This window comes from Oculina patagonica, chromosome 9 (assembly GCF_052425735.1).
Source record: "Oculina patagonica isolate OP01 chromosome 9, crgOcupat, whole genome shotgun sequence".
Taxonomy (NCBI): Eukaryota; Metazoa; Cnidaria; class Anthozoa; order Scleractinia; family Oculinidae; genus Oculina; species Oculina patagonica.
This window is the reverse complement of record NC_135766.1, coordinates 17548221-17570946: the sequence shown is the minus strand read 5'-3', so window position 1 is coordinate 17570946 and position 22726 is coordinate 17548221. Positions and strand designations below refer to the sequence as shown.

General features: G+C 38.3%; 3 protein-coding genes across 4 annotated transcripts in view; all 3 read left to right on the top strand.

Annotated features, from left to right (window-relative positions):
* The first annotated feature begins 4515 nt into the window (after nucleotides 1–4515).
* The window catches only part of LOC144666955 (polyunsaturated fatty acid 5-lipoxygenase-like), an 83020-nt gene continuing 64809 nt past the window's right edge, over nucleotides 4516–22726 (top strand). The window contains exon 1 of the mRNA XM_078528403.1: nucleotides 4516–4534. The gene's annotated coding sequence lies outside the window, so the exon portion shown is untranslated. The remainder of the gene's footprint in view (nucleotides 4535–22726) is intronic.
* The window catches only part of LOC144666954 (polyunsaturated fatty acid 5-lipoxygenase-like), a 44443-nt gene continuing 28429 nt past the window's right edge, over nucleotides 6713–22726 (top strand). The window contains exons 1-8 of one of the 2 annotated variants that reach the window (XM_078528400.1): nucleotides 6777–6794; nucleotides 7597–7679; nucleotides 10240–10368; nucleotides 11802–12141; nucleotides 13972–14110; nucleotides 14811–14917; nucleotides 15061–15256; nucleotides 16292–16398. In XM_078528400.1, coding sequence (XP_078384526.1) covers nucleotides 10313–10368; nucleotides 11802–12141; nucleotides 13972–14110; nucleotides 14811–14917; nucleotides 15061–15256; nucleotides 16292–16398 — 945 coding nt within the window. In that variant the 5' untranslated portion in view covers nucleotides 6777–6794; nucleotides 7597–7679; nucleotides 10240–10312. Of the gene's footprint in view, nucleotides 6795–7596; nucleotides 7680–10239; nucleotides 10369–11801; nucleotides 12142–13971; nucleotides 14111–14810; nucleotides 14918–15060; nucleotides 15257–16291; nucleotides 16399–22726 lie in introns of both variants that reach the window. The other variant, XM_078528401.1, reaches the window with a different exon arrangement.
* LOC144666618 (uncharacterized) lies at nucleotides 19688–20550 on the top strand. Its single transcript, XM_078528016.1, has 2 exons — nucleotides 19688–19886; nucleotides 20237–20550. Exons 1-2 carry the CDS (start codon nucleotides 19688–19690, stop codon nucleotides 20548–20550), a joined length of 513 nt encoding a protein of 170 aa, XP_078384142.1.

Genomic DNA, 22726 nt, shown 5'->3' with positions numbered 1-22726 from the left:
GGGAAGGGGGGAGGGAACCCTTCGATGGGCTAGCATCCCGACCAGGGGGAGTAGAAATACTCTTAAACGCTTCATGCTACCGCGGAAACCGGGATAAGCTCAGGCCTGCATGATGGCCACTAAACCTGTATGCAGGCTTACTATCAAACTCTGATTTTGCGAACCCAAACCAAAAAGCGTTTCCCTTGGATTTGCTTTGCTATGTCGAACACTGCAATTTACCCTCGCGATTTTGACGGTGCAGAAGAGAAGGATCGTCTAAGATGTTAGTTGACCAAGTTTATGGGCCGCAAGGACGTAAAAACGAACGAAGAGAAGGATAAAAAATGGGAGGACTCAATTTACTTGCGCACTCCTGTCGCACTGGCGATATTGGTAAAGCCTTCTTACTTCTGACTAAACAACTACGCTTTATGTGCCTTTTTGAATTATGCACACTTTGATAATCGGCTCCGTTTTCGGTGACCGAAAACGCCGTTTCAGTGTGGACGGTTGGCCTATCCGGTTTAAAAAGATGCGTTTTCAAATTTACCCGGCTTAGTGTGGACAGGGCATAAATTTTCCATGAAAGAAAGTGTTTACACAACGGGTAGATAAAACATTCTTTATTTCACATAACAACCATGCCGTTGGTAAGAAAACGTTCTGCAATACGTGACTGCTGCCTATCTGTACGTATAATTTTCGTGTATTTTTTGGTTTCGAAAAACCACTGATACGACATTAAAGGTGTTAGTTTGCTTACTTGAGGTGCGTAAACGTCGAGATAACGTGCGTAGAGAAGGAGAACAACGGTTGAGCGTATTGAATTGATTTGTGCGTTCCTTTTGCCACAGGCGAAATTGGTAGACCTTGTCCATCCACTAGACCAATAGGTTTATACATAAAGTGCCTATCAATTGTGTTTTTTGATGAGTGTTTCTACCCAGCTGATATAATCAAAAAAACAATGGTGTCCACAGGAGAAAAAAATTAGGTCAAGATAACGTGAGAACAAAATTCGAGAGGGCTGAATTGCTTTGAGCCTTCTTTTCGTCACTGGCGAAAATCGACAGACGCTTTTGCGTTTAAAATTTCTATCAATACGCCTACGTTTTAAGTGCCTTTTTGAATTATGGGTTGCTTGATCATGAGTGTGTTTAACAAAACACGGCTTTGTTGGGCGTAAGACGGTGTAAGGAGAAACGGTCGTAACAACATTTAATGAGCTACTTAGAATATTATGTTCGAATTTCTTTCCATGTCCCAGGGCCGTACCCGCTTTGAGGCAAACCGAGGCACTTGCCTCCATCATATTGTTCGTCTTTGTTGAGTTTTTTGAAGGGGGAAAGTAGAGAATTTTAACATGGGCATCGCCTCAGTCATAATTTTTTCTGGCTGTAAGTTGCCTATTCTTAAGCTCTAGAATGAGAGAGGCTTCTGCAGGCAGGTGCAAACAAAAATCTTTATTTCTCATGACAACCAGTCCGATATTAAATGATTTATTTTTTTGTGACAAGTTTACTGATAGGACTGTACGTAAAAAGTTCCAATGCTTGTTAGTGTGCAGCGAATCGATTCGTGAACTCAGATGCTCGAGCGACGAACCTTAGTAAAAATGAAAACAAGGTGGAGCGCTATCAGAGAAAGTGACGAAAATGCTTGAGACAAAATCCAATACGTAAGCTCTATAATAAAATACTGTAATAAAGGAAACGTTTTATTTTTTTTGCGAACCATTCTTTAAATGAGAAAAACAACAGCTACTACCGAGGTGCCACTGAAATCGAAATGGGTATTCAAACGCAAAAACCCAAACATAAATAAGTAATAAAACGCAGGCATAAAGCTGACTGGTGAAGTTGTAAAACAACAACCCTTCCTCAAACCAACCCCAGCACAAGTTAAGGCAGCTTACCATTTTGTCTCTTGAGACTCACTCTTAACTTAAAACATTTCTCTCTGTGGCGGGGAAAGCTGCCTGTTTATCGCGCTTATAGCCTAATGCAAACCTTCTACGTTTAAAACAAGAAATGTTTATGCAAAGAGTAGAGAAAACATCCTTTATTTGAAATAACTAACGACCCGTTGTTATGAAAACGTTTTGCATATCATGACTGCTGCCTTTCTATAACTTTTACCACAATAACTATAAATTTTAGGTGTGGGAAGTACCTTGATATGAAGTCTTAGATGTACGTTTTCCGCGTTTTCCGCGTCTAGATGCGAATCGGAGTGATAACATACAAAGAGAAGAGAGGAAAAAATGTAAGGATTGAACTGATTTGCGTATTCTTTTTTCGCTAGTGATATTGGAAAATCCTGCCTCATTGTTGACTGAACTCCTACGCTTTAAGTGCCCCTTTGCATTATACATACCGTAGTTTGATAATGATTTACTAAATTAAACACGTATCTATGGAGCATAGAACGGTGGTACGGATAACAATCAGAAGGAATGAAATCAGCAAAAATCAACCCCATTTAACGGACTGATTACATTTTGCCTTGAATTTCTCTAAATCTAGGGCTGTTATGTTTTTGACAAGATCATCTTCTCTTGTGCAACAACGAGAACTGCTTACGCAATCATCATGTATTGAGAAACAAACTTCTTAATTCCCACAACAACCTATCCGTTATTAAATTAAATGTTCTTCAAATACTAAAAAACGTCAGTTGTTACCGAACAGAGCTGTACATGAGGACATAATTTTACGTGAAAGTTAAATTGTAGCGAATGTATGATACGTAAACCGATTGCAACATAACGAGTGAGAAATGCAACGTCCTTTAGAAACAAAACACTTTGAACTTAAGTGCACTTTTCATTTAGTAATAAGTGTACCCTTAGTGGTAATATTGGCCACTCGACTGAGTGCGTCAACCAGAATGTGATTGAATACTAGCAACTTTAATCATAAAGAAAACAAAGTTTGATACTTTATGCAATGCTCCGTTCTAAACCTCAAAGTTAAGAAATTAGGGCAAACTAGTAACCCTAAGCGGTACTTTTATTTTTGCAGCCTCTTCTTATCTAACTCTTTTAAAATACAGGACAACCTTTAACCATCTACCAATTAAGCCGGCTCATTTCGGTCGGTTAGTTAGGCATTAGCACGAGCATTAATTGATGTGCATTGATTTTGTGTATGTTACAGCTCGTGTATAGAACGAGAAATACTGAAATGATCCGATTTATTAGCCACGTCTAATAAACGATATACACGTTATTCCCTGGACCACGAAGCGTGCCTTGGGTGTCTGTCAGCAAAATAACATAACGAGAAAAACAAGAATGGAATAGCGTATAGAACGAAAAGTAAATAATATTCACGATTAGCCTTGGGTCGGCCAGAGCAAGAAATAAATATTCTGCTCTTCAGCTTGGGTGTATGGGGCGTAAATAACGAGAAACAAATGATATACACGTTCCTTTAAGCCTTGGCTGTATGTGGCGCCAAGAACGAGAAATGATATAATTTGCCCGTTGCCTTGGGTGTATGTGATGTGTAAACAGTTTAAAAGTGTTAAAAGCGGCCCTGTATTCTAGAAAATAACGGAAAGAGACAGACAAAAAGAAAGTACGCGGGTGGTTTCACATTTATAACTTTGCCTTGATTTTGTCGGTTTTGTTCCTGAGAACGGCGTATTGGCCAAAATAATATACAGACTTGGTTTGTTTTGTGAATAATTCTGCCCTCTCTTCCATCTGTCAGGCCAATATTAAGGTATACATGAATAAAAACCGGATTTAAATCGAAGGTGCTTTGATTCTATAGGACGTTGTATTCCACAAAATCAATGTTACAATGAGTTCCCTTAGCATATACGCCACAATTTCTAACTTGAGACTTCTTTTGTTACGTACAACCCGGTCAGTTCCTTGCCAAACAATATTAACAGTATTTAACAACGGTCTGGTTGTCAGGGGAAATAAGAAGCCGAGTTTAACTGCATCCACTTCCCTAAGTGCCAAAGCAGTACTGTTCCCGTTCTTAACAAAAAACCTTTTGTAGTGTATTTAGCATTTAACGCGTAGAGAAATTCGATGACAAAAATCTAATTATTTCTGACCGCTACTTGTCGCACCGTTCGATGCTCCGTGTTTACTTAAGCGCGCCTATTAAAAACTATGCATAATTCAGACTGCCAACATTTTCGCTGCGCAGATCAATTCAGTCCTCTTAATTATTTTTTTCCGATCTCCTCACATGATATCACAACGTGCTTGCGCCCAAACTTTCTAGGCCTTTCGGCACTTTAGAAGTCGTATCTGAGATTTACAAACCAAAATCATGAGATATTCAGCTCGCGTGCGGCAGTCGTGATTCAAACCAAAATCGTGATATTATTCAGCCCACGTGCGGCAGTCATAATTCAAAACATTTTCTTAGCAACAGCCTGGTAGTTATGTGAAATAAAGAATGCTCTATCTACACGTTGCATTTTATTGTCATTTTCGTCATAACAGTGTTTTTTCAAGTAATAAGCAGAATAACAAGCTGTTAACAGAGAGAGACGTTTGAAGCGTGAAGTGTCAAGAGACAGGGTGGTAAGTAATCAACTGAAAACTGAAACTGAAACTTTATTTACCCTCGGTATTATGAAGCGTGCAAGGCCTCTAGCAAGTAATACCAACTAATGAAACGAAGCATTTGACAATATACAGCGCAATGCGCAAAATCCAGACCACAACACCGGGAATTCCATGCCCTAGTCTTTACGATAAGTGTGTGGGTTCTTCTACGTACCCTGCTGGAGTGGGCTTTTAAAAAGAGTGCTTCTTTTATATATGTAATCATTAGCTTAATAAACAGTCGTCCCTTGTCTCATTGATTAATAATCGGTTTGAATCGCCGCCTGTGCGATGTTAAGCTGCGCTGTTGTCCGATTTGAATTTTAAGGTCCGTCGAGAAAAATGAAATTCGGTTTAACTAGTACTATACCTTTAATAATTTATTACCGCACAGTGGTAGTCCTCGATCTTGTCTCACGCATTCCCTTCTGTTTTTCTGAGTTTAAAAATTGTTTTTATCACTTTGTTTCGAATTTATGTATGGGGGTTTAAGCTACCCCTCAATAGTCTTGAGAAGAAACAAATTAGCTGTCGACAGAAAAACGAAAAAGAACAGGAAAGCGTTCTAGGGTAGGAAAAATCAAAATAAATGACCAAAAAATTATAGAAGCTTTGAAAAAGAACTGATCTGAGGTGTAAGGATTTCGCAGTTCTTCTAACACTGCTCACTACAACAAGTTCAACATTTCCGCATGGGATCATTTACCCGTTATTAAATCCTTTCCATTATGAAACAACTCTTATTCGGATGATATAAATCAAAAAGTGAAAACAAGTAAGTTTCCCGTTCGAGCCTATTGGGAGGAAACATGACCAGCCCACAAGCGAGGCGCTTAACTCTAGTCTCTGTAGCATGAAGCGACAAATAGTATTTCTAGTATTTAACCGTTAGTACCTTCCCAGGGGAAGGTATTGTCGAAGATAACAATAAAATTCAACGTGTAGATCAAGTATTCTTCATTTTACATAACTACCAGGCTGTTGCTAGGAAAATGCTTTGTATATTACGACTGCTACATGTGGGCTGAACCCTCATGATTTTGTTTTGTAAGTCCCCAGATACGACTTTTTAACTGTCGAAAGGTTTAGAAAGTTTGGGCGCGAGCACGTTGTGGCATCGTGTGAGGAGATGGCGAAAAAAAATTAAGAGGACTGAATTGATTTGCGCACCGAACATTTTGGAAGTCTTTGAATTATGCATAGTTTTTAATTAATAGGCGCGCTTAAGTAAACACAGATCATTGAACGCCAAGTAGAGGTCAGGAAGAAAGAAAACACATTCAAACTGATTATATTTTTGTCATCGAATTTCTCTATGTGTTAAATGCTTAATCTATTACAATACGGGCTCTCCTGTTAAGAGCGGGAACAGTACTCCTTAGGCACCGAGGCAAGTGGAAGCAGTTTTACTCGGCTTCTTATTTCCTCTGACAACCAGAATTAAAAATATATATATATTTCCTCCAGTCACGTACAGCCCTGTTCGGTAATACTGACGTTTTTATTATTTGAAGAACATTTAACTTAATAACGGAGTGGTTGACGTGGGACGTAAGAAATTTGTTTCTCAAAACATGATTGCGTAAGCAGTTCTCGTTGTTATACAAGGGAAGGGATCAACTTGTCTAAACATAATAGCGTTAGATTTAGAAAAATTCAAGGATCAGTCCGTTAAATATGGTTTTTCTCTTTTATTAGTTTCATTCTCCTGATCGTTACTCGTACCACCGTTCTATGCTCCACAAAGCCCTATTTAGTTAAACATGCTTATTGTGAAACTATGTATAATTCAAAAGAGCACTTAAAAGCGTTGGAGTTCAGTCAACAGTGATACAGGGTTTGCCAATATCACTAGCGTAAAAAGAATACGAAATTCAATTCAATCCTTTCATTTTTTTTTTCTTCTTCTTCTCTTCGTACGCTATCACGAGGATTCGCACCTAAACTCAGAAAACTGACATCTTAGACTTCGTATCATGATGTTTGCCCCACCTGAAAAAGAAAACAATATATGATTTATAGTAGTTAAAAAATACAGAAAGGCAGTAGTCACGTTATGTCAAACGTTTTCTTACCAACGGCTTGGTAGTTATGTCAAATAAAGAATGCTTTGCCTACCTGTTGCATAAACATTTCTTACTTTAAACATAAAAGGTTTGAAGTAGGTTATACGCACACAAAACAGGCACTTAACAGAGAGCGAAGTTTGAAAAGTGAGGCCTCAAGAGAGAAAGTGGTAAGCTGTCTTGTGCTGGAGTTGGGTTTTAGAAAGGGTGCTTGTTCCACAAGTTTAAACAATCAGCTTTATAAGTAGGTGTCTGAAGCCTGCGTTTAATTATATATTTGTGTTTGTCAGTTTAAACCGCCATTTTGATGTCGGGCCACGCTTCTGTAATAACTGACGTTTCCCTTATTCAAAGAACATTTAATTTAGAAACGGACTGTTTGTCATTTGAATTAATACAAAGTTTGTATGTTTTTCATTACATGTTTACGTAAGCAGTTATCGCTTTGATCCGAAAGAGGATGACCTGTCTTAGTATACGTGCCTTGAGATTTAGAAAAATTCGAGGCAAAATGTAATTCGCCTGTTATATAGGGTTGTTTTGTTTTGTTTCACTAATTATTTCTGACCGTTGTTCGTACCACTGTTCCGTGTTTCACAAAGTGTGTTTAGTTAAACATGGTCATTATCAAACTATGTATAATTCAAAAGCGTAGGAGTTCAGTCAACAATGAGACAGGGATTGACAATATCGCCAGTGCCAAATGAATTCGAAAATCAATTCAATCCTTCCATTTTATTTTCTCTTACGACCGATTCGCGCCTAAACTTGGACAACTAACATCCTAGTCTTCGCATCAGAGTATTTGTCACACCTAAAAAAGAAAACAATAATTTATAGCTGCAAAAAAATGCAGAAAGGCAGTAGTCACGTTATGTAAAACGTTTTCTTAGCAACGGCATGGTAGTTATGTCAAATAAAGAATGCTTTGCCTACCTGTTGCATAAACATTTCTTACTTTAAACATAAAAGGTTTGAAGTGGGTTATACGCACACAAAACAGGCAGGAAAGAGAAGAGAGAAGCATTAAAAGTGAGGCCTCAAGGGACAAAGTGGTAAGCTGCCTTGTGCTGGAGTTGGGTTTTTCAAAGGGTGCTTGTGTCATAACTTTAACAATAGATCAGCTTTACAAGTAGGTGTCTTACGCCAGCGTTTAAGTATGAAAGAGTGTTTTATTTGTGCTCGAATCACCATTTCGATGTCGGACGACGGTTCGGTACTAACGGACGTTTTTCGTGTTTAAGGATAAAACTTTTCCTTGATTTCAAATTTTTTTACAGAGGTTCCGTATTGGATGTTTCCAACATTTCCGTGACTTTTTCCGATAGCGCCCCACTCCACTCATTTTTTTTTTTTACTATACTTCAAGACTCCCTTACTAAGTTTCATCGTTATATCAGAAGGTGCATAGATAAGGCAAGACACGAATAAATCAGACCAACAAGAACGAAAAGGGGAAAAATGATCAAAGCACAAGCAGCCCAAGCTAACGAAAATATCCACAATACTCTAAGAAGACTTAATTTATAAGGGTGTGTATGAGAATAAAACAATTTCGTTTTAGGAGATATAATTTCGAATGCTTAATGAACAAAATTGACTTACACTGTTGATGTGTCGTGTTCTTTGTTGTTTGCCATCCCATCGGAAGCGATTTCGGTGAGTTATTACTTTGCGAAAATTTTGAACACGTGTACTTTATTGAATATTCCCAAGGCTGGAAACTATTATCGACTGCATCTCACTCAAAGTTCAATATCTTCCATCCAATTGGTCAAATCGATGCAGAATTTCCACCACTGTAATCGGTCGGTGGGTCATTCATCCATTCCACTTTTAATTGAAATCGAAAATAAAATTTTTCTTTTCAATTTGTTTCATTTTATTTGGAAAAAACGCTATTTTCCAAATTTAATGCTTTGAAATAAATAAAAGGTAGTTTGTTGTCAACAGAACTTCAGTTCACCCTTACGAACAAAAATTGAAAATTAATTTCAATTTTTAAGTTTTGATTATGATGAAAAGTTAAAAATAAACAAAAGTTGATCATAAAGAAGAATTGACCCACGGACCGGAATCTTCGGTAATTTCTTTGTTCTTTCGTTATTCTTCGGGTTCCGAGTGCTGTACCGACAAGAATGTGGTATCTCAGTTACATCAGTGTTTTTGTTAGTTCACTTAAAATTTTTCTTGAAGTAAAAAGTTGAAAAAACTATACACAAACACAAGGCGTTATTGCATGAAAAGTTTTTTTTTTGTCAAGGGAAATTTAGTGTTTTCTTTCCATTTGCCTGTAGAAGCATCTCTCTCGTTATTTTCTCTCCTGTTTCATACTTTTCGACCGCTATTCCTTTCATAATCTTATAGGCCACACAGCGCTCCATAAAAGCACTATTCAAAAGGTCAAAAAAGGGTTTACAGTGTTAAGAAAATTGCGAAAACGGTTTTTCTTTTTGTCCCGAGCTTTGTTTCTCACGCTAAAAGTGACTTCATTAGTGGCGCGACCTAGAATCGACCCAAATAGGTTTAAAATGCTATTCTTCAGTCGCCAATAAAAAATATTCTCCTTGCTGTTCGTAACGATATCTAAAATGGCCACGTAACAAAGGTTTCTGAGCACTTTGGAAGTAAACAAAACAATCAGATCACCCCCTATTCGTCACCAATACTGGACTCGTCCCAGTCTCTCCCAACCAAAAAATTGTAGCTATTTTTTTAAAGTGTATATGACATGAAAAATATTTTGTGCTAATTTGAAAGGCCTTTCGAAATACAGAAGAATGGCGTTTTTGTTTTCGAAATATCTTTTTTCGTTTCAGAGATATTGACGTTTTTGTATTATGCAAATTAGATCAGTGATGACGTCACAAGATTTGACTCTAAAAATGGTAAAATACTGACTAAACAATATCTCTAAAACTATTGAAGCAGTGTTCTTGAAACTTGGCACCACAAATGTGCATCACAAAAGGAACAAAATGACACCCTTAGTATTGTTGCCATAGCAACTCTTTCAGCTCCAGTCTCTCTCTGTCAAAAAGACAAATATCCCCATATCTGACCTCTAAAGTGAGACAAAGGGTCCTGCCTAGAACAGACATAGTTCCCATATTGTCTTAATTCCCACCATTGGTTTGGCTGCGCTAGATGGTTCTTGGTTTAAGACAAAAACTGGGAATTTCAGTTTTTATTGAGACAGCACCAGCGGCAAAACTGTTGTCATGGCAACAGCCCTAAGAGTAACATTTTGTTTCTTTTGTGATGCACATTTGAGATGCCAAGTTCCAAGAACACTGCTTTAATAGTTTTAGAGATATTGTTTATTCAGTATTTTACCATTTTTAGAGTCAAATCTTGTGACGTCATCACTGATCTAATTTGCATAATACAAAAACGTCAATATCTCTGAAACGAAAAAAGATATTTCGAAAACAAAAACGCCATTCTTCTGTATTTCGAAAGGCCTTTCAAATTAGCAGAAAATATTTTTCATGTCATATACACTTTAAACTAAATTAATTTTCTTTTTCTTCTGTGGAAATAACTGCTATTTTCGCGTTTTGAATAAAATTTCGTGTTTTTTACATTTGCTACTTGTTTTCCTTGTGAAACCAGGAACTTACAGTTGAAGTACTGAGTGTCTGTCATTAAACGTTCGCTGCAGGATTCTTCTTCAACAGCTGCGGACATGAAACGCTTGATTGTCCTGGTTTACTTAATCGGAGGTTTAATAACACATTCAAGGTATGAAGAATTATTGTAGGTGTGTAGTTGTTTCAAAACATTGTTTCAAAAAGTTCGCTGCCTTTATTGCGCCTTTATTGCAGCGCTTCGGGCCTTACGGTTGCCATTAAGCAAAGTTTTTGATTCATTTTTCTCAAACTCATTAATAACTCATCAGGTTACAACAAAGAAAATCATAACCATAATAATTCCATAAAAACCGCACCATCAGTTTACTCATATTTAGCAGAAGGATCTGTAAATGAAGTTCTAGTATAGCCGAAGATTATAAATAGCAGTCGATATAAATGGATAATAAACTAACACTGATGCTTGCTTTCTCAGATCATTTATTTATAATTCCGTGTTCCTCTCTTCTCCGCAGAGGTCTCTTTGCGTCACTAAGAGGCAGGGACGGGGAAAGAGAAGGAGGGAAACCGCGCCTTTTACACTTCCCATCGTTCCCCGCGCGCTTATTATTTTTTAATTTTTATTTAAAATTTTATTAATGGGATACCAGCGGGGGCCTCTGCGGAGGAGAAAGTCCGTGTTCTTAAGTTTATATTCCAAATGGTGGTGAAGCTAGTCGGCAACTTGTACGAAACGCAACGGAAAGCAAAACTTGTGGCACTCCGTCCACTTCTGGTACTGCACCTTCTTTGAGCTGGATAAAAGTTCAGTGTCACCACTTTACACCCACACTGTTAGATATTAGTTTAAAACTAATTAGTAGTTTTACTTACTAAACGATTGTCATAATGTGGTTAACTTTGAGACTAAAAATTTCTCGTTTTAGTCATCAGGGTTTTTTGGATGGTGGTGGAGAAGGAAGGGGGAGTCATGGTATTTGAGGGGGGAGGGGGGCAGGGGAAATACACACCAAATAACTGAGGGGGGGGGGCTTCCAAAATATGCAATGCACTATATAGTGTACATTTGTCAGTGCTTTAGTTTGGTTTGGTTGATGTACAATGTCAAATTGAAGTAGTTGAAATAGCTGCCCACATGGAAATCAGACAACCAGAATTGAGTGAAATTGAGCTTTCAACCAGATGCCATGTATATGTGAAGAAATGGCTTAGGATGACACTTTTGTGTTGTAACTACCAACAAAGTGAATCGAAGCATCACCATATCGACACTGCTCCACTACAATGAACAACTTTGGAGTTTTACATACCATACGAATTCAAAATCGCCAGCTTATTTTCATTCCCAGTGGCAGTTTACAATAAAATACTGTTTAAGGAAGGTGTAAATGATATCCTGAATAATGAGAAATAAATACATAAGAAATCAATTCATGCTGTTGCTAGTGTTTAGCTTAAATGGCTGTTCCGTAAACTTCCAAACGAATACCATTTCAAAGTTAAGTCAAAATAGGGAGAATATGCAACCTCAAAGTTCTTTACATTTACAGGGTAATCAAACAGTTCTTCTTATTGTAATTTAAGATATGCATCAGCTTTCTGTGGCGTAGAGCTACCTCAGCACCACGGTTTGTTCTGCCAGGGCGTTAGAAAAACCGGTCTTGCTTCTGCCAAACTCTTCTGGAGACTGAAGTATGACGAAAATTTGCATGGCTTTGCGCTGGTGGATATGGGACCGATAGAGCTGGAAGCCCACGTTTTAGCTGACCCATTTACTCAACACTACGCTGTTAATTATCTGGGAATGGTAGTAGGGACCACAACAACGCTTACACTTTATAACTTGGCAAACACTGGAAACCAGATCAACAACATCTCAGAGTATCTCCCATTGTCGGAGTTTTTTCAGAATAGTCTGACAGGGGTAAATATCACGTGTGTTTTTGAGTAAATATATTGTCTCTTTCAATAATAATGATAACAATAACAACAAGAGCAAGAACAACAATAACAATAGCAATAAAGATAACGATGATGATGATGATGATAATCCCTAAAACCGACTGAATTACAGGCAATTACACAAGAAAAGTAATTCCTAACATCACTGTCCCAAAATGATCAAGATCTCTTGTTTTGATTGAGTTTCTTACGCTTTAGGAACAGAATCCAAATATTAAATAGATTTAGACAAGCCTAAAAGTCGAGCTTCTCGGTTATTTACTGTGCCCTTTATTTAAATCTGAATTTACTGGCCATAGACAGAAAAAATAAGGGCTTGAGCCTCTGATCCAATGGAAAACCATTACCTAGTCAGCGCTCAACATTGAAAAATAACGCTACCTCGATGAGATGGTCATGTGATGCAGGTCAGCGGATACCTTGTTTTGACAGCTGAGGCTCCGCTATGCGGCCCAAAGAGGCTGATAACGGCTTTCAGTATTTTCCGGACCTTACACTTAATGCGTCAGTACTACAACTTCTTTATCAGTTGCAATTACAGTGATGGTTTGAAACAAATGCCCAATCATTGGTCGACAAATTGTGATCATTTTCTCGACCTTAGTGGTAACCATTGCAACAGTATAACCTTTTAAAACACCCTTAATTTTAGCTTTCAGTGCTAATAACTCAAAAATGAGCTCGGTAACCCCCATTTTGTATTATTGAGTTATGATCAGCATGTCATGATACAACTTTTGGCAAAGTAAAAATTCTATCAGAAAGGTTCAGAGTTACCTTAAATTTTCAAAATGTTAAGATTTACTAAACCCCTCAATGATTGGGTATTTGTGTAATCCCATTACTGTAATAGCAACTGATAAAGAGTTGTAGCACTGACCCATCAAAGTATAAGGAATGGAAAATACTGAAAACCGTTATCAGCCATCTTAACCATATATATCCTGGGGGGGAGGGAGGGGAAAGTGCCCGCGCTGACTTTGAACGCTTATAACGTTTTCAAGATTTAACCAAATGCTGCAAAGCTTTGCGAGTTTATCTAGAATTTATCTGGAAATAATTTGGTAGGATAGGTTGTTGTGTCGGGAACTTGACGTTATCATGGCAACGGCATTTTGACTGACATGTTCCCCAAATCTGTAATTTTTGCGTTTCTATTAATGAAATTAACTTTAATGCGAAAATTGTAACCTTTTTAGGGTTTTCTGCACCGTTTTATTGATTTTGAGTAATTTTAACTAATTTTGGGCGGTTTTCTGACGTTTTGGAAAAATTTTGAAATCCAAGATGGCGGCTTTTTTAACATCATGATGCAATTGTCACGTGATGTGACGTCATCATCCCACGTGACGTTTGTCAAAAGATAGATTTTTGGACATACCATATATCCTCTAAGTTTCATTAAGATTGCTTAAATATTCTGGAAGTTACGGAGGGGGTCTGAATAGATCCAAAAAAGCCCGGTCTGAACAGGGTTAAAGAATAAATATAATAGCAACGAACAAGAAACTGCTTCTAAGACCCAATTGGGATAATTTATCATGGCGAAACAGCAACTGTTTACCTGTGTAATTGTCTCGCGATCTTAACTAACGTTGACGACAAGTCTGAGTTTGCTCAACCAGGCTTTGAGATAAAAGGAACTTAAAAAAAAGGAAAACACGCCACTGTGCTCAATTCTTCGAATATATTTAACGTTATGATTTATATTTACCACTTATAAATTCATTGTATTGTATTCAGTGTGCTGGTATTGAGCATAACGAACAACATTTTCCTCTTTTGTTTGTAGAAATACATGGATTTACCATCCAAACACGAGACATTTTTTAACGACAAAACTCAATGGATCAGTGACAAACTATTTACTCAGCAACGCCTGGCCGGAACTAACCCCATGTCAATCAAAAAGGTGACCATTCATGGGGAAGGTAGGACTGTTTCCTTGGTTACCAATAATGCTTCCCAGTCTTTGGCTTTAACACGACCGGGCAGAGGACTAAAAACCAATCGGTAGTTAGCTTATTAGATCTTTTCAGCCCCGATTTTGGGGTAAAGCGGTGGGCAAGCTACATAAGTCTTTCTGAGGTCTGGGGAGAGCTCCACAGCAATTCTCGAACCCATTCTCAAATCCAAAACCTTTCCAAAAAACCCAGACCCAGTCCCTTCCTGTGCAAAGCTAAATACTCTTGGAAAACGCAGCTACCATCCTTTTAAAATTTGGAGCAAAAGCCAAAAAGAAAGCTGTAGTTAGAAAGATTTCCGTTTTGCTTTGCCTTTATAATGCATACATGTTCGCCCCTGTTCAAAAAAAAAATAGCGGGAAAACATTCGGGTCCCTTTAATGTTTTGGTATTTTTCAACTTTTCTTAAACAATAAAGTTGTTTATAAATTAAATTCCCGATGTATTCCAGATGTAATGATCACATCAGTAAATAGCTACCTTACCTTGTCGATCGAGACGAACTGTTACAGTAGTCGTTGGTGGTTGGTTGTTAGTTGAAAAGAGGTTCCTGTTGTTAGAGCGAGTGCCTTACTACAAAAAACGCCTTTATGGCCCTGGCAGTCTCTTTGCTTTAGATATAAAATAATACTTTAGTGATAGAGATGATCACCTGTTATCTCCTCAGAGCAAGTGGGACTTGACTGGAACAAATTGAAGGAATTACTGAGTCCTGAGTTTGACTGGGATGCCGCTGTGCAAGCTGCTCTTCAGACTGGGGATTCGTTGGAAGATGTATTGATTTATACTGCATTTTTACTAGAGTTGGCATAACTGAAATTTCTTAAGACAAATTATTGGAATCATTCTCTTTTCTTTACCTCATGCGAGTATTAAGAGAAAAGTATTGATTGCAACGCAACATTGCTTTTTTACAGGCCATAGGACAGGGTCGCATTTATGCTTTGCGTTATGAATTGTGTGACGACATGCCCCGAGCGAAGGACAAAACGGATTCAGATTCTCGAAGGGCCATGTGGGACTTTCTTTCTCCTATTGCTCTTTTTGCATCTGCAAATGCTGGGGAATATAATGAGCTTGTGCCCGTTGCGATCCAAATGGACTACAAACCAGGTTAGTAAGATTTTATTTACACCAAGACTTCCAACATTCATTAGGTTATTTTATTAGTCAGATATGCATCTTCTTGATATGCCTTCACCAAGAAACTGGCTTACATTTTGTTGCATGTTTTCAAAAGTAAAATAAGGCTTCTATTCGCGAGCTGTCGAAGCACTTTACCCAAATTGAATACACCAATAGTTTGAGTGAACTAGTATAGTAGCTTTTTGCAAATTTAGAACATTATTTTAATGTTTCTCTCCTTTACTAATATGACTTGTATTTTTTAGTTTTCGAAATGGTGTTAATAAAGGTGTTCTATAAAATTTTATTTTAAACTTATCTTAAATTGAGATTTTAATATTAAACCTCGGACGTACGTAATAATTTGCACTCCTACCTTGGTACAAGGGTTAAACCCCTCAACGTTTTCGTTCCTTAAATGCCCAGCGAAATTATTTTGTACTAAGTAAAACGCCCTTACCTTACTCTACAAGATGACATAATTTGTGTTGGCTGTGACGTAATATGACGTCATAAGAGCCGCAACTTTAGATCTGCCATCTTGGAATCACCATATTCTTAAAATAAATTTCAAAGATAATGAAAATTGCTACAAAATCAAGCCAAAATGTTAATGAAAATAAAATTAAACAAATTGTACAATATGTTTAGAAACGGGAGAAATAAAGCAATATGTCACAAAATGACGATTTTAGGTCATAACTGATTGTAATTACGACGTTTCCACCGCAACGTAAAAAAATCATGGACAAGTAGTTGACATATCAAACGTTTTGCAAGGGCTGAATGAACAGCTACTGAAAACTTAAGTATCCTAAAGTATATTCCCTTTTCAAAATTACGAAACAACGTGGCTCCTCCCCCCTCCCCCCTTCCCCCCTTCCCTCCTCCTCCCCGTACGTCTGAAGGTTAACTTATAGTATAGCTTTTCAATCGGGACATCCATAATATGCCAAGAAGAACTTTTTTTTCCCAACAAAAGACTAGTCATGTTTTAGACTCACAGCCATTTGTTTCCGACAGGTTCAGCGGTTTATACTCCCGCTAATGGGGACAACTGGATGATGGCTAAACTGAATGTTCAAATTACGGATCTGGGATATGCACAACTTGTTGAGCATCTTGATAAGGTACTAACAACCACTTATACAGTGGAACCCCGATTTTACGATCGTCGATTTAATGATATTCCCGATTTAACCATCAATATTCTGTGTCCCGGCAAAGGTTACGTACAGTAACCTGTATGAAGCAGAATCCCGATTTAACAATATTCGGTTCAACAATATTCCCGATATAACGATGGAAATCTAGCGACCCAAGCACGAAGTTATCTCCGTTACAACGATATAATTAATATCATATACCGTGAAAAAGTGAAAAACACCCAGCAATTACGCAAAGTTTTATTAATCGGACGTGGCCGATTTATAGTTTACCCTTTGGGCGTCCTAGACGATAGTCTCCTGTCGGCTAAAAATGAAGGGGATAGCCTGGGCCAATCGGTTTCATTTCAGTTTTGACAGTAAATCGTTGTAGGAACACTGGGTCGACTTTTGGGCTAATCTGCAATCTGGTTCTCTTCTTTGCTTCGGCGGGAGGACAGAGAAAAAAGCTTAAGACGGGAGAGCCATAAATTTCAACCGCGGGCCCACATTAGCATAAATTCGAAAAATTTGAAAAAAATTCACAGCATAGCCCTAGGTAAACTATAACTATAAATATATATTTTACTTCGATTCGATGAATATTTTAGGCGTACGGAAGTGATCTTGATTTTGCATCTCTCGGAAGCGGTTTCAGGGGTCTGATACCGCACACTTCAAACACCTCAATTTCAAAATTAAAACGATCTCTTTCGAAACAACAAATACATCATCTAAAAGAATAGATAATTATACACATTTTGAATGGTTATTTTCTAAGTTTGAATCAATATTAAATATTTGGGAGATTTTTAATTCTTTACATCATTTTGAGACATTTCACGCAAGGCAAAATTGACAAAATTCAGCGCCTAAAATCATTGCCTGGTACATAAGCTAAGGTATAAAAACGTATACCACGTGAAAGAGCATTGTTTCTTCTTTGAAAATCCGTTTTCAAAACCACGGGCTACTAAAAAGACGATTTTTAACGGCCCGAAATGCAAGTAGTACTTTCGTGAAATTTGAGCTTCGCCGTAACGGCTTCGCGATGCTTGAAACTCACAAAGAATAACAAATAAACATATTTAAACAATACAGTTTTAATAATACTTGTCAACAGGTACCAGAACATACTCGCGAGACTATTTGGCGTGGTGTTGTATCATTTCTAAGAAATAAGAAACCATTTTAGCCGTTTTATTTGACCTCGAGTTCCAAAGTAACAGAAAGCAAACACAGGTCACGTAGCGTTTGTTAAGGTCAAAGCACCCTTTATCAGATCAAATTGTAATCAATGAATTTCATTTGTAACACAGATAACAAGAGCTACAATCAAATAATGTTCATACCTTATAATAAGTAGTCAAAGCACCCTGGAAACTTTAAAAAATCCAATCGAAGCCCATCGAAAACAACATCTATTCTTCGCTGGTTTGATTCAACTGTGCTTATCGTTAGCTTGCGTTACATAATGGATAGACCGCTGACAAGCTGTTATATTTTGCGGGCTTGATTCTACAGAAGGACGTTTATCCGTCCTTTACAGTCTATTAAATATTTTATTATTGTTGTTAGTGACCCCTTTTACCCTAAATGTTTGTTAAGTAAACTAAAGCGTGACCTTAACTCGGGTGACTTTCAACAGATGCCACTTAGGAACGAACCTTTATTTTCTTAGGGGGGGGGGGGGAGGGGTGGACATTAGCCAAATAAATTACTGCAGAGTAAAACCGGCTGAAATAATCGTGCAAGAAAGCCAAAAAATTAATTTCGTTAAATGAAAATGAAACATGTGAAAAATAAACATCTAGCTCAGCAAAAATTACCCCTCCCGTCTCCCATCTTCTCAAAAAATAATGGTTTTTAGCTCACTTATCTAAATACATCTCCTGTTGTGTCATTTGGTTTTACTATCTTTCTGTAATATTCATTGTTATTGGCTATTCCTTTATTTGAAAATATATCCTTTACTCTACAACTTCAAGATGAACTAAATGGGTCAAGTTATTATTAAGCAATTTATCAATTAGTTTTTGCTATATTTATAGTAAATATTGAGTTAAGTATGAAAAACGTTTTTTCGACAAAAGTAGCCCTCTGCAGGTATTGTGTAACCTTAAAGCAGCTCTCCAATCAGTTGCAATAGTCAACATTTAAATCTTAAACCCTCGTGCAAGAACACGACCCAACAATATCTGAAATGAAACTAATGTAAGGCGCTTTTCGCTTTGATGATTGGGCCTCGATGTCCATGTTGTAGAAATCGCAGATTGACCGCAGTTGTGCAACACTGAGTTTAATTTGGTCAGCTTGTTACTAGTATACAAGGAACATATCATATTAAGTGTGTCATACACGATGGGATGAACCAGTTGGCACTGGTCTAGGATGGATGCACGAGCAGAGGTAAAGGCTTCTTCCTCTTGGGCCGCCAGAAGGTCGTTATCATCGGTTACATGAGCTGACTGAGATGTCGCGTGTTTCAATTTTGCAGCGGTACGCGAGAAGTATCCCTGAATCTGCTGCGCAGTTAGGAACTCGTCAACCTGAAAGAGCCGCTGACCATTTTCCTTCCTTGCGTATCGCATGTCCCGAGATACTTTTTCAGGGTCGGATTTGTGGCCAGTCTCCTACCCGATCTGGAACTTAGCATCCAGGTACTGGCGCTGACTGTCGTTAAAACGGCTGGCCTTTTTTGAAACTTTTAGAGCCCAGCCTTGCTCTAGGGGGGCCTCTGGGCACTTTTCATGATCAGTTGTCGTCGGGACAGCTAGTGTTGGCTGAAGGGAACAACCCTCTTAAATCTTTTTAGCGTACGCCAATACTGCCTGGTCAAAAAGGGTGTGCTTCTCAGAAACGAGTTTGCACTTTCCGAACAGCAAATGGCGCTCAAGGTTGTAGTACTTTTGATAGGTGCAGATGCACCCATCCACAGGACACGACAACAGCCCACTGCTTGCACCTTCCTCTTCTTCATCTCCGTCCTCGTCTTCTTCTTCATCCAAGTGTTCGGTCATGGCTCAAGCATCCTGAAATTACAAGTGCAGCACTAAGGCAAGATAACGCTGGGTGCTATCACAGTGCAGCCATGCTGTCAGCATGCCGTCTGATGGGAGAGGCGACGGGGATTGATGTAAAAAGAGTCGACTTCAGTGACCCTCAGGGAGGTAAAGGGCCTTGTGACAGGAAAGCCGCTTCCATCAAGGCTTATGTGCGATGATACATCAACCAGGGCCACGACGTGGTAACGGCGCGCGACTTCAAAGAAGCCATGTTGTCTCACGGGGGCATGAGTGCTGTGCGGGTCGTCCTAGTTACCGATGCTACCAACAAGCCACAGCAAGAGGTTCCAGGCCGCTGGGAGGGTATCAGCAGCTTAAACAATTTCCTCTACCAAGAGGACTGTGTCACAGTATGGAAGGCATGCAACATTGGAGAGGGAAAGAATATACCATGGTCTCAATTACAAGGTTATAGTTACAACAACAACATACATGCATATCTTATATTAGTTATATACCTCTATTCTGATATTTTCACTACTGTGTTAAGAAAAAGTCAAGGGAAAAAGTAAATCGGAAAAAACTATTTAATGATGGGCAATCCGATTTCTTGTCTTTTTTTTATTTTCAACATCTTATTCTTATTTGGATGAAACTCCCATCTTACCAGTAAAATATAAAATAAAAAAATAAATAAGATAAGATAAAATATATAAACAAATAATTTGAAGAGTCTTCCCTACTATTTTGTTTCATTTGTACATTACCATGTTATTCTTTTACTTTTTTCTAATATTTTTTTCTGGTCCATTATTCAGTTCCTGTAAGGTTACCAGATGTGTGTAAGGCTGAGGTGTCTAAAGGAGACTTTGTGGCATGCTCTAAAGAAAGGCGCGTACCTGCCGAACGAGCCATGATCGAACACTTGGATGAAGAAAAAGACGAGGACGGAGATGAAGAAGAGGAAGGTGCAAGCAGTGGGCTGTTGTCGTGTCCTGTGGATGGGTGCATCTGCACCTATCAAAAGTACTACAACCTTGAGCGCCATTTGCTGTTCGGAAAGTGCAAACTCGTTTCTGAGAAGCACACCCTTTTTGACCAGGCAGTATTGGCGTACGCTAAAAAGATTTAAGAGGGTTGTTCCCTTCAGCCAACACTAGCTGTCCCGACGACAACTGATCATGAAGAGTGCCCAGAGGCCCCCCTAGAGCAAGGCTGGGCTCTAAAAGTTTCAAAAAAGGCCAGCCGTTTTAACGACAATCAGCGCCAGTACCTGGATGCTAAGTTCCAGATCGGGTAGGAGACTGGCCACAAATCCGACCCTGAAAAAGTATCTCGGGACATGCGATACGCAAGGAAGGAAAATGGTCAGCGGCTCTTTCAGGTTGACGAGTTCCTAACTGCGCAGCAGATTCAGGGATACTTCTCGCGTACCGCTGCAAAATTGAAACACGCGACATCTCAGTCAGCTCATGTAACCGATGATAACGACCTTCTGGCGGCCCAAGAGGAAGAAGCCTTTACCTCTGCTCGTGCATCCATCCTAGACCAGTGCCAACTGGTTCATCCCATCGTGTATGACACACTTAATATGATATGTTCCTTGTATACTAGTAACAAGCTGACCAAATTAAACTCAGTGTTGCACAACTGCGGTCAATCTGCGATTTCTACAACATGGACATCGAGGCCCAATCATCAAAGCGAAAAGCGCCTTACATTAGTTTCATTTCAGATATTGTTGGGTCGTGTTCTTGCACGAGGGTTTAAGATTTAAATGTTGACTATTGCAACTGATTGGAGAGCTGCTTTAAGGTTACACAATACCTGCAGAGGGCTACTTTTGTCGAAAAAACGTTTTTCATACTTAACTCAATATTTACTATAAATATAGCAAAAACTAATTGATAAATTGCTTAATAATAACTTGACCCATTTAGTTCATCTTGAAGTTGTAGAGTAAAGGATATATTTTCAAATAAAGGAATAGCCAATAACAATGAATATTACAGAAAGATAGTAAAACCAAATGACACAACACACTTGTAAATTAGGAGTTGTGGCACAAACCGTGACAACTCGCTCGGCTCGCCCAGGCTCGCCTCGCTCCTTGTCACAATTTGTGTCCACAACTCCTAATTTACAAGTGTGCGCGGAACGCAAGACGCCTTTCTTACCCCCCTCGCGAAACTAGTTGCAAAAAAAGACGTTTAATCCCAGAAAACTTAAGAAAAAGAAAGCTGCAATCGTTATGCAAAGCATGGTTAAAACTAACAAAAAAATCGGGAAAGCAGGCGTGGAAATGGTAAAAAAAAGGAGGAAAATGTGAGTGGCTTTCACATTCCTAACTTCCTGAAGCAGTTTCGCCGGACCCGACAGTGTACCAATCGTTGTATGGCGCCATTGTATTAAATTACAACAAACCTTTAATTGCTGTGCCAGAAATAATTCCTATTGAACAAATGCTCTTATTGAGTAAACGAAGATGGGAAGAGGGAGAACTGGAGAAATTAACTTGAGTGTAAAGAAAAACTTGAAAAGATCTAGTGGAAAAGCGTTTACAACCTACAAAAAAACTAAAGAAAATGAAAAACAAATAACAATCCTTTTAACAGACGAGGTGATTGAAAAATTAAAAAAATTAGACAGCAGTGTTGTCGCAAACGTTTTAACAAGCTAAACAAGACTTGCACGCTCCGGTGAGTGCATAAATTATTGCAGCAACACAGAAAGACACAACAATGACTTTGATTGCGTGGGTGTATTGCTGTCAAGAAACGGAAAACCCCCTTGACGTAATCTAGTTGTTTTTTTTTAGGAGTTTTTAGAGGACAGAGCTCAGTTATAGAAATGCCGTCATGGGTGCATTTTTAGAATATAAACCGATAAATAGAAATGGCGTCAGGGATGTATTTTTTAAGCAAACACCATAACCAAATTTTGGAACCTAAAAGCCAAAAAATAATATTTTATAAGATAGATCAGATTCAATTGAACTGTTTCAACAACCAGAGAAGTGAAAAAAAAAAATCCTGCGTAAAATTATTTTTGCTTATACAGCACATTCCAAATCGCACAATAGAAAGGACATTCCAAATCGCACCACACATTCCTGTTCGCTTGTGATTTTTTTTTTCACGAAAAAAAAATTTTTTAAAAAACGCTGAAAATCAATGGCGAATCGGCATGTTTGGCATGTGCGTGTGACGTACCGGAAGTCCAGAATATTCTAAAGCGACATGATTGTAAACAAGCCGATGTGTTAATCAAGCTTTAAACGGCTAAAGCAAAAAAATTGAGAATCAACT

Bases quoted from the DNA above. Each gene is read 5' to 3' on its own strand.
- LOC144666618 (XM_078528016.1), top strand. From the start codon at position 19,688: ATGTTGTCTCACGGGGGCATGAGTGCTGTGCGGGTCGTCCTAGTTACC. The intron at 19,887-20,236 runs GTTATAGTTACA...TCCATTATTCAG, and splicing joins ACCATGGTCTCAATTACAAG to TTCCTGTAAGGTTACCAGAT.